This window comes from Panulirus ornatus, chromosome 45 (assembly GCF_036320965.1).
Source record: "Panulirus ornatus isolate Po-2019 chromosome 45, ASM3632096v1, whole genome shotgun sequence".
Classification (NCBI taxonomy): domain Eukaryota; kingdom Metazoa; phylum Arthropoda; class Malacostraca; order Decapoda; family Palinuridae; genus Panulirus; species Panulirus ornatus.
The window spans coordinates 7,469,466-7,481,965 of record NC_092268.1 but is presented as its reverse complement, the minus strand read 5'-3'; the positions used below and the strand labels follow the sequence as shown (position 1 = coordinate 7,481,965).

General features: G+C 32.5%; 1 protein-coding gene across 2 annotated transcripts in view; it reads right to left on the bottom strand.

Annotated features, from left to right (window-relative positions):
- Window positions 1–8,435: 8,435 nt before the first annotated feature.
- Window positions 8,436–12,500, bottom strand: part of LOC139763018 (ras-related protein Rap-2b-like) — a 37,191-nt gene continuing 33,126 nt past the window's right edge. Inside the window, exon 4 of one of the 2 annotated variants that reach the window (XM_071688554.1) lies at window positions 8,436–9,082. In XM_071688554.1, the coding sequence (XP_071544655.1) occupies window positions 8,858–9,082 (225 nt within the window). In that variant the 3' untranslated portion in view covers window positions 8,436–8,857. The remainder of the gene's footprint in view (window positions 9,083–12,500) is intronic. The other variant, XR_011716011.1, reaches the window with a different exon arrangement.

The following is a 12,500-nucleotide window of genomic DNA, read 5'->3' as shown; positions in this document are numbered from 1 at the left end:
TTTGGGAGACAATTATAGAAAATGGGATATTGACAGCTATATCTATGGGTAATTAATTACCATATAGGTAATTGATTACCCTCGTTGAGGTCATTTGGTATATGATAATTGTTTCTTAAATGTATGGTTGAGAATAGATAGGCAAATATCTTGATAAATGTCATTTATTATACAATAAATCTTTTATATTACACAACTCTATGTATATACACGCGACGTTACACTATATACAGTCCTGGTAATGTATATATATATATATATATATATATATATATATATATATATATATATATATATATATTATATATTGGCAACAAATGAATATAATGTATCTACATGTATAATAATGTAATAATATATATATATATATATATATATATATATATATATTATATATATATATATATATATATATATATATATACATTGGATGTCGGTCTTTTCCATGAGTTTCCAAACTTCTCTGAGGTCAGGTCAGCCTGTGACCTTTGACCTGTGACCTCTGACCCCAGTGACCTGTGACCCCCAATAAGTCAGTATTGGACGAAAGAAAAGATAATATATCCTATATGGGGGGAAAGGAATTGCCTCCTTTTTTGGTTAGCATCCAAATTTCTTTGTTTCGCTCAGATGGCTTCAGTCCCTCCATATAAATCACAATTTTTATAGAAATTTCAGGTTCATTCATGTAAATCACAATTTTATACAAAGTTCAGTCCATGTAAATCACAATTTTATACAAATTTCAGTCCATGTAAATCAATGTTATATAAATTTCATTCCATGTAAATCATAATTTTATATAAATTTCAGTCCATGTAAATCATAATTTTATATAAATTTCAGTCCATGTAAATCAATTTTATACAAATTTTAGTTCATGTAAATCACAATTTTACACAAATTTTAGTTCATGTAAATCACAATTTTATACAAATTTTAGTTCTTGTAAATCACAATTTTATACAAATTTCAGTCCCTGCAACTCACAATTTAATACAAATTTCAGGTCATTCATGTAACTCACAAAATTCGTACAAATTTCAGTTTATGTAAATCACAAATTTATACAAATTTCAGTTCATGTAAATCACCATTGTATACAAATTTCAGTCCATGTCAATCACAATCATGTAAATCCTAGAAATTTGTATACAAATTTGTTGGATTTTTATACAGAAGGAAGTAGATTTTTTCCCCCATGTACCATTCCACGTTTTCTGTGAAGGTCCGGGAGAAAATGGGGTCATGGGTCGTCTGTTGTTAAATGAAACTTATAGGAACAAGGCAATTGGTAAGATGTTTGATAGTTAGGGTAATTTACCATACTCTGGCCTAGCCTTGCCTCCTGTATTAGCACAATGGTAGCCATTATATCAATACTGACTCTCGTATCAAAGACATTAGGCAAAAGGGGTGGGGGGTTAATTTTAATGCTCAAATTTTTAAATTTGGAAGTGGTTGTCTTAGGCAAAAGGTGGGGGGGAGGGGGGTGATTTTAATGCTCAAATTTTTAAATTTGGAAGTGGTTGTCTTAGGCAAAAAAGGGGCGAGGGGGGTTGATTTTAATGCTCAAATTTTTAAATTTGGAAGTGGTTGTCTTAGGCAAAAGTGGGTGGGGTTGATTTAATGCTCAATTTTTAATTGGAGTGGTGTCTAGGCAAAAGGTGGGGGGGGGGGGTGATTTTAATGCTCAAATTTTTAGATTTGGAAGTGGCTATCTCTCCCTTTATTAAGTGGAAAGTTTCCAGCTTTGACTATTCAGTTTCGCTATTTATTGCCATTCATCACCGTTCTGAAGAATGGAAAGTGCGTTTTTATATTGGTATTTATCAATATTTTTCCTTTAAATTAATACTTCCTCATTATAACATTCTTAAATTACATAGTAAAAATAATATCACATCTTCTTTTGTGCAAACAGCGTAGAATTTAAAATCATCTAAAATCACAGGAGTTGGTAATCCCTAAGCCCCTCCCCCTTCCAGCATTATCATCCAATAACAGTAGAGGGGGAAGGAGAAAGATGCCAGGTCTCACCATACACAGAATCATTGCCAGATACTTTAGGACGAATTACTTGATATGTTAATTTCCCTATGAACAACATACATAAAAATTTTCCATTTTGGGTCAATATTTTTATAATTTCTTTTTCTGCTTTTGAGTATATAAAGAAGAGAATATGTTTGAGTTTAGTTATTGATAAATTAACATTTATATAATTTTTATAAGACTAGGTTATATATTAGATATACAGAAGGTATTGTATTAGATCCTAGTGATACAACAGATACTGTATGATATCCTAGTGATACAGCAGATACTGTATCATATCCTAGTGATACAGCAGATATTGTATTATATCCTAGTGATACAGCAGGTATTGTATTACATCCTAGTGATACAGCAGATACTGTATTATATCCAAGTGATACAATGGATATTGTATTATATCCTAGTGATACAACAGATACTGTATGATATCCTAGTGATACAGTAGATATTGTATCATATCCTAGTGATACAGTAGATACTGTGTTATATCCTAGTGATACAGTAAATATTGTATCATATCCTAGTGATACAGCAGATATTGTATTATATCCGAGTGATACAGCAGATACTGTATTATATCCTAGTGATACAATGGATATTGTATTATATCCTAGTGATACAACAGATACTGTATGATATCCTAGTGATACAGCAGATACTGTATTATATCCTAGTGATACAGCAGATACTTTATTATATCCTAGTGATACAGCAGATATTGTATTATATCCTAGTGATACAACAGATACTGTATGATATCCTAGTGATACAGTAGATATTGTATCATATCCTAGCGATACAGTAGATACTGTATTATATCCTAGTGATACAGTAGATATTGTATCATATCCTAGTGATACAGCAGATATTGTATTATATCCTAGTGATACAGCAGATATTGTATTATATCCTAGTGATACAATGGATATTGTATTATATCCTAGTGATACAGTAAATGTTGTATCATATCCTAGTGATACAGCAGATATTGTATTATATCCGAGTGATACAACGGATATTGTATTATATCCTAGTGATACAGCAGATATTTTATTATATCCTAGTGATACAATGGATATTGTATTATATCCTAGTGATACAATGGATATTGTATTATATCCTAGTGATACAATGGATATTGTATTATATCCTAGTGATACAATGGATATTGTATTATATCCTAGTGATACAGCAGATATTGTATTATATCCTAGTGATACAACGGGTATTGTATTATATTCTACTTGTCTACTTGAAGCATTTCTTGTGGACGATTATAGAACCCATCTACTCATCTACTCAGTAGACAGTTCTAGAGAAGTAGACGGGGAAATACATTCATGCAAGCATAGAGAGTAGATTACCATGTTTGCCAAAAAGCATTGGGTGCTGTATGAGACTCTACCCTGTGTCTACTTTTGCTTTCCTTTGTCTACTATGCTTTCCTCTGTCTACTATGCTTTCCTCTGTACTATGCTTTCCTCTGTCTACTTATGTTTTCTTCTGTCTACTATGCTTTCCTCTGTCTACTATGCTTTCCTCTGTCTACTATGCTTTCCTCTTTCTACTATGCTTTCCTCTGTCTACTTATATGCTTTCCTCTGTCTACTATGCTTTCCTCTGTCTACTTTTGCTTTCCTCTGTCTACTATGCTTTCCTCTGTCTACTTTTGCTTTCCTCTGTCTACTTATGCTTTCCTCTGTCTACTTATATGCTTTCCTCTGTCTACTATGCTTTCCTCTGTCTACTATGCTTTCCTCTGTCTACTATGCTTTCCTCTGTTACCATGCTTTCCTCTGTCTACTTATGTTTTCTTCTGTCTACTATGCTTTCCTCTGTCTACTATGCTTTCCTCTGTCTACTTATATGCTTTCCTCTTTCTACTATGCTTTCCTCTGTCTACTTATATGCTTTCCTCTGTCTACTATGCTTTCCTCTGTCTACTTTTGCTTTCCTCTGTCTACTTATGCTTTCCTCTGTCTACTTATATGCTTTCCTCTGTCTACTATGCTTTCCTCTTTCTACTATGCTTTCCTCTGTCTACTATGCTTTCCTCTTTCTACTATGCTTTCCTCTGTCTACTTATGTTTTCTTCTGTCTACTATGCTTTCCTCTGTCTACTATGCTTTCCTCTGTCTACTATGCTTTCCTCTGTCTACTTATATGCTTTCCTCTGTCTACTATGCTTTCCTCTGTCTACTTATATGCTTTCCTCTGTCTATTTTCCTTGTCTATTTCCCTCTGTCTATCTTTTTTTTGCTTTCCTCTGTCTACTTATGCTTTCCTCTGTCTACTTATGCTTTCCTTGTCTACTAGCTTTCCTCTGTCTACTTATGCTTTCCTCTGTCTACATATGCTTTCCTCTGTCTACTATGCTTTCCTCTGTCTACTATGCTTTCCTCTGTCTACTTATGCTTTCCTCTGTCTACTTATATGCTTTCCTCTGTCTACTATGCTTTCCTCTGTCTACTTTTGCTTTCCTCTGTCTACTTATGCTTTCCTCTGTCTAGTATGCTTTCCTCTGTCTACTTATGCTTTCCTCTGGTTACTTATGCTTTCCTCTGTCTACTACGCTTTCCTCTGTCTACTTATGCTTTCCTCTGTCCACTATGCTTTCCTCTGTCTACTTATGTTTTCTTCTGTCTACTATGCTTTCCTCTGTCTACATATGCTTTCCTGTATCTACTATGCTTTCCTCTGTCTACTTATGCTTTCCTCTGTCTACTTATGCTTTCCTCTGTCTACTTATGCTTTCCTCTGTCTACTTATGCTTCCTCTGTCTACTATGCTTTCCTCTGTCTACTTATGCTTTCCTCTGTCTACTATGCTTTCCTCTATCTACTAGGCTTTCCTGTATCTACATATGCTTTCCTCTGTCTACTAAGCTTTCCTCTGTCTACTTATGTTTTCCTCTGTCTACTATGCTTTCCTCTGTCTACTTATGTTTTCTTCTGTCTACTAAGCTTTCCTCTGTCTACTCTGCTTGCCTCTGTCTACTATGCTTTCCTCTGTCTACTATGCTTTCCTCTGTCTACTATGCTTTCCTCTGTCTACTTATGCTTTCCTCTGTCTACTTATGCTTTCCTCTGTCTACTAAGCTTTCCTCTGTCTACTTATGTTTTTCTCTGTCTACTATGCTTTCCTCTGTCTACTTATGTTTTCTTCTGTCTACTATGCTTTCCTCTGTCTACTATGCTTTCCTCTGTCTACTATGCTTTCCTCTGTCTACTATGCTTTCCTCTGTCTACTATGCTTTCCTCTGTCTACTATGCTTTTCTCTGTCTACTATGCTTTCCTCTGTCTACTTATACTTTCCTCTGTCTACTATGCTTTCCTCTGTCTACTTATGCTTTCCTCTGTCTACTTATGCTTTCCTCTGTCTACTTAGCTTTCCTCTGTCTACTTATGCTTTCCTCTGTCTACTTATGCTTTCCTCTGTCTACTATGCTTTCCTCTGTCTACTATATTTATTTTATATATATTTCATATATATATATTTTTTTTTTTCATACTATTCGCCATTTCCCGCATTAGCGAGGTAGCGTTAAGAACAGAGGACTGGGCCTTTGAGGGAATATCCTCACCTGGCTCCCTTCTCTGTTCCTTCTTTTGGAAAAAAAAAGAGAGGGGAGGATTTCCAGCCCCCCGCTCCCTCCCCTTTTAGTCGCCTTCTACGACACGCAGGGAATACGTGGGAAGTATTCTTTCTCCCCTATCCCCAGGGAGAATATATATATATATATATATATATATATATATATATATATATATATATATATATATATATTCATCCTGGCGCTACCTCGCTGGAGCGGGGGGTAGCGATGGTATCTCCTGTGTGGCGTGGTAGCGACGGGAATGGATGAAGGCAAGTAAGTATGTATATGTACATGTGTATATGTCTGTGTATGTGTATGTATGTTGATCTGTATATGTATGTGTATGGGCATTATATATATATATATATATATATATATATATATATATATATATATATATATATATATATATATATATATATATATATATATATATGTGTGTGTGTGTGTGTGTGTGTGTGTGTGTGGATGGGCGATTCTTCGTCTGTTTCCTGGCGCTACCTCGCAGACGCGGGAAATGGCGATTAACTATCTATTGCCTAAACAAAGTCTGTGCAAATTTGATTTATTGTATTATGCTTTGATTTTTTTTTTAACTGTGTCATAATAAGTTAACTCTACACTTTCCTATAGTTACGTAATATATATATATATATATATATATATATATATATATATATATATATTATATATATATATATATATTTGATATAAAGATATTAATGACAGAATCAGAGAATAATGAGGATTAATTTCTTGATAGACAGATAGACTATATATAAAAAAGTTGTATAGAAAAATACACAGGGTATTAAACAAATATATATTATCTAACTTACCCCAAAAATATATAGTTTTGTTAATAATAATAATGATAATGATAATAATGATAATAATAATGATAATGATAATGATAATAATAATAATAATAACGATGATAATAATAATAATGATAATAATAATAATGATAATAATAACAATAATAGTAATAATAATAATGAATAATAATAATAATAATAATAATAATAATAATAATAATAATAATAATAACAAAATAATATTAATAATAATAATAATAATAATAATAATAATAATAATAATAATAATAATAATAATAACAATAACAACAATAATAATAACAATGATATAATAATAATAATAATAATAATAATAATAATAATAATAATAATAATGATAATAGTATTATCAATAATGATATTTATAATGATAATTATAAGTAGAAAATAAAGTTTCTAATAATTAGAATGTTACCAAATCTTTTAGATTTAGTAACATTCAAAATTCATGATAAATGTATGTATTTAAAATTAATAATGTCGTATACAGTGACCCGTAAAAATTAAATTTGACATTAAACTGAAATTTATTATTTTTGTTTTCGATGCTTTTAAAAGCCTTTGTGAAATTTATATTAAATTTTTCATACATGAAAATGTAATTTATTTAGTGAAAATTTTTATATATAAAAAATGGAAGTGGGTACATTGAATATTAATTTTTTTTTTCTTAAATTTGAATTTAATCTATTCCATACATACAGACACATATACATATATATATAATCAGATTTTTCAGTTATTCCAAAATATATATTCTTTAAATAGTATGGCCCACATAAACAGACAATTAGCCACAACAATATTTAATAAATTTGAGTATTATCTGTATTCGAAAAGACAAAAAATTATTAACATTATTGTCACTAATTTTTACCACTGTAGTTAAGATAGGTTTACAAATTAAGGGGTTCTCAGTCCACTGTTTATATCCACTACCAAAATTACTATTTAGAGTGGTTTGGTAGCCCCCATCATCCCGTTTTCTTTCATTATCACTCTCATATATTTTTTATCTCCGTTTTCAGTATTGTCACCACTGTAGTTAAGATAGGTTTACAAATTAAGGGGTTCTCAGTCCACTGTTTATATCCACTACCAAAATTACTATTTAGAGTGGTTTGGTAGCCCCCATCATCCCGTTTTCTTTCATTATCACTCTATTTTATCTCCGTTTTCAGTATTGTCACCACTGTAGTTAAGATAGGTTTACAAATTAAGGGGTTCTCAGTCCACTGTTTATATCCACTACCAAAATTACTATTTAGAGTGGTTTGGTGGCCCCCATCATCCCATTTTCTTTCATTATCACTCTATTTTATCTCCGTTTTCAGTATTGTCACCATTTCTGCCACTGTAGTTAAGATAGGTTTTTGAATTGAGGTCCACAGTCCATTTTCCATATCCACTATCATTATAACTAATTACCGTTTTTTGGTGGACCCCATCATCCCATTTTCTTTCGTTAGCACACACTCTCTCTTTTACATTTTCTTCATCTTGAGGCGATTCGAAATTACACACACACAAAAATGACTTTTCCAATCTGTGTGTGTGTATGTTATACCACCACCGCCAGCAGCACCACTCCTGCGTCTTTAGGCCGTTGCGTTACTTTGGGAACGTCTGTGTTAGCTTGGGGTTGGGGGGGGGGGAGGAAGGACCCAGCTTAGCTGCAGGGTTGTCAAACTGAAGGACCAATCCTCCTCTTTTATGAACACAGATAAGCTTAAGGGAGAGAGAGAGAGAGAGAGAGAGAGAGAGAGAGAGAGAGAGAGAGAGAGAGAGAGAGAGCTTAGCTTAGCTTCGTACTGAACGAACCTTAAGACTTAAGTAAGCTTCTTATTAAACCTCCTCTCTCTCTCTCTCTCTCTCTCTCTCTCTCCTCTCTCTCTCTCTCTCTCTCTCTCTCCCTTTCCTCACAGCCCCATCTCGTGTCCGGGGTCGCAAAGAGACTTCCCCCCCCCCCACACACATTCCTTCCTTCCTTTTTTTTCCCCTTTCCTTCTAGTAAAAGGAAAAAAGAAAAAGAATGCATATTATTTTTTCCTTTTTTTCCCTTTCCTCCAAGTAAAAGGAAAAAAGAAAAGGAATACATATTTTTTCTTTTTCCTTTTTTTCCTTCTTTCCTTTTTTTCCTTTTATCCTTTTTTCCTTTTTTTCCTTTTTCCTTCTTTTTTCCTTTTTTCCTCCTTTTTTCCTTTTTCATTCTTTTTTCCTTTTTTCTTACTTTTTGCCTTTTTTCCTTATTTCCTCCTTTTTTCCCATTTTTTCCTCCTTTTTTCTCTCTTTTTTTCCCTTTCTTCCTCCTTTTTTTTCCCTCTTTTCCTTTTCCTTCCTCCTTTACAATATAACACACTTCTCCCGCTTGTAGCTGGACCCCCTGACCACCTCTCCACTTCCTCCACTCTGGGTGGGGGTCGAATTGGAGGACGGGTTAGTGTCGTCGTCTGCCGCTTCGTCGCTGAGGGCGCTGCCCGTCCGCGACGCCGTGGACGACTTGCGGCGCGAGGTCAGCGAGAGGTCGCTTAGAGAGATGCGAATCCGCGAAGGCCTACGTTCCTTCTTCTGGCCCATTGGAAAAGAGAGAAGAGAAAGGGGTGAGTTAGTGTGGGGGGGTGGGTGAATGGGGGTCAAATGGGGGGTGATTATAGTGTGTAGGGGTCGTTAATGGACGATGTAATTACCCTAACTACTCTATTATTATCATTATTATTATTATTATTATTATTATTATTATTATTATTATTATTATCATTATTATTATTATTATTATTATTATTATTATTATTATTATTATTATTATTATTATTATTATTATATTATTATTATTATTATTTATTATTTATTATTATCATTATTATTATTATTATTATCATTATATTATTATTATTATTATATTATTATTATTATTTATTATATTATTATTATTATTATTATTATTATTATTATTATTATTATATTATTATTATTATTCTTACGTTATTATTATTATCTTATCATTATTGTTATTATTATTAAATTATTATTATTATTATTATTATTATTATTATTATTATTATTATTATTATTATTCATTAACCTTATTATTATTATTATTATTATTATTATTATTATTATTATTATTATTATTATTATTATTATTATTATTATTAATTATTATTATTATTATTATTATTATTATTTATTATTAATTATTATTATTATTATTTTATTATTATATATTATTATTATTATTATTATTATTATTATTATTATTATTATTATTATTATTATTTCTTTCTTTCTTTTAAACTATTCGCCATTTCCCGCGTTAGCGAGGTAGCGTTAAGAACAGAGAACTGGGCCTTTTTTGGAATATCCTCACCTGGCCCCCTCAGTTCCTTCTTTTGGAAAATAATAAAAAAAAAAACGAGAGGGGAGGATTTCCAGCCCCACGCTCCCTCCCCTTTTAGTCGCCTTCTACAACACGCAGGGAATACGTGGGAAGTATTTTATTATTATTATCATTATTATTATTCATTAACATTATTATTATTATTCATTAACATTGTTATTATTATATTATTATTATTAATTATTATTATTATTATTATTATTTTATTATTATTATTATTATTATATTATTATTATTATTATTCATAATTTATCATTATTATTATTAGTTATTATTATATTATAATTATTATTATTATTATTATTATTATTATTATTATTATATTATTATTATTATTATTATTATTATTATTATTATTAATTATTATTATTATTATTATTATTATTATTATTATTATTATTATTATTATTATTATTATTATTCATTAACATTGTTATTATTATTTTTCATTATTATTATAATAATCATTATTATTATTATTATTATTATTATTATTATTATTATTATTATTATTAATTATTATTATTATTATTATTATTATTATTATTATTATTATTTTTATTATTATTATTCATTAAATTTGTTATTATTTTTTATTGTTGTTATTATTATTATAATACAGAGGTATAAGTTTGTTGAGTATTCCTGGTAAATTATATGGGAGGGTATTGATTGAGAGGGTGAAGGCATGTACAGAGCATCAGATTGGGGAAGAGCAGTGTGGTTTCAGAAGTGGTAGAGGATGTGTGGATCAGGTGTTTGCTTTGAAGAATGTATGTGAGAAATACTTAGAAAAGCAAATGGATTTGTATGTAGCATTTATGGATCTGGAGAAGGCATATGATAGAGTTGATAGAGATGCTTTGTGGAAGGTATTAAGAATATATGGTGTGGGAGGCAAGTTGTTAGAAGCAGTGAAAAGTTTTTATCGAGGATGTAAGGCATGTGTACGTGTAGGAAGAGAGGAAAGTGATTGGTTCTCAGTGAATGTAGGTTTGCGGCAGGGGTGTGTGATGTCTCCATGGTTGTTTAATTTGTTTATGGATGGGGTTGTTAGGGAGGTGAATGCAAGAGTTTTGGAAAGAGGGGCAAGTATGAAGTCTGTTGGGGATGAGAGAGCTTGGGAAGTGAGTCAGTTGTTGTTCGCTGATGATACAGCGCTGGTGGCTGATTCATGTGAGAAACTGCAGAAGCTGGTGACTGAGTTTGGTAAAGTGTGTGAAAGAAGAAAGTTAAGAGTAAATGTGAATAAGAGCAAGGTTATTAGGTACAGTAGGGTTGAGGGTCAAGTCAATTGGGAGGTGAGTTTGAATGGAGAAGAACTGGAGGAAGTGAAGTGTTTTAGATATCTGGGAGTGGATCTGGCAGCGGATGGAACCATGGAAGCGGAAGTGGATCATAGGGTGGGGGAGGGGGCGAAAATTCTGGGAGCCTTGAAGAATGTGTGGAAGTCGAGAACATTGTCTCGGAAAGCAAAAATGGGTATGTTTGAAGGAACAGTGGTTCCAACAATGTTGTATGGTTGCGAGGCGTGGACTATGGATAGAGTTGTGCGCAGGAGGATGGATGTGCTGGAAATGAGATGTTTGAGGACAATGTGTGTTGTGAGGTGGTTTGATCGAGTAAGTAACGTAAGGGTAAGAGAGATGTGTGGAAATAAAAAGAGCGTGGCTGAGAGAGCAGAAGAGGGTGTTTTGAAATGGTTTGGTCACATGGAGAGAATGAGTGAGGAAAGATTGACCAAGAGGATATATGTGTCGGAGGTGGAGGGAACGAGGAGAAGAGGGAGACCAAATTGGAGGTGGAAAGATGGAGTGAAAAAGATTTTGTGTGATTATCATTATTATTATTATTATTATTATATTATTATTATTATTATTATTATTATTATTATTCATTAACATTATTATTATTTATTTATTATTATTATTATTATTATTATTATTATTATTATTTTTTTTTTTTTTTTTTATACTTTGTCGCTGTCTCCCGTGTTTGCGAGGTAGCGCAAGGAAACAGACGAAAGAAATGGCCCAACCCCCCCCCCCCATACACATGTACATACGTCCACACACGCAAATATACATACCTACACAGCTTTCCATGGTTTACCCCAGACGCTTCACATGCCTTGATTCAATCCACTGACAGCACGTCAACCCCTGTATACCACATCGCTCCAATTCACTCTATTCCTTGCCCTCCTTTCACCCTCCTGCATGTTCAGGCCCCGATCACACAAAATCTTTTTCACTCCATCTTTCCACCTCCAATTTGGTCTCCCTCTTCTCCTCGTTCCCTCCACCTCCGACACATATATCCTCTTGGTCAATCTTTCCTCACTCATTCTCTCCATGTGACCAAACCATTTCAAAACACCCTCTTCTGCTCTCTCAGCCACGCTCTTTTTATTTCCACACATCTCTCTTACCCTTACGTTACTTACTCGATCAAACCACCTCACACCACACATTGTCCTCAAACATCTCATTTCCAGCACATCCATCCTCCTGCGCACAACTCTATCCATAGTCCACGCCTCGCAACCATACAACATTGTTGGAACCACTATTCCTTCAAACATACCCA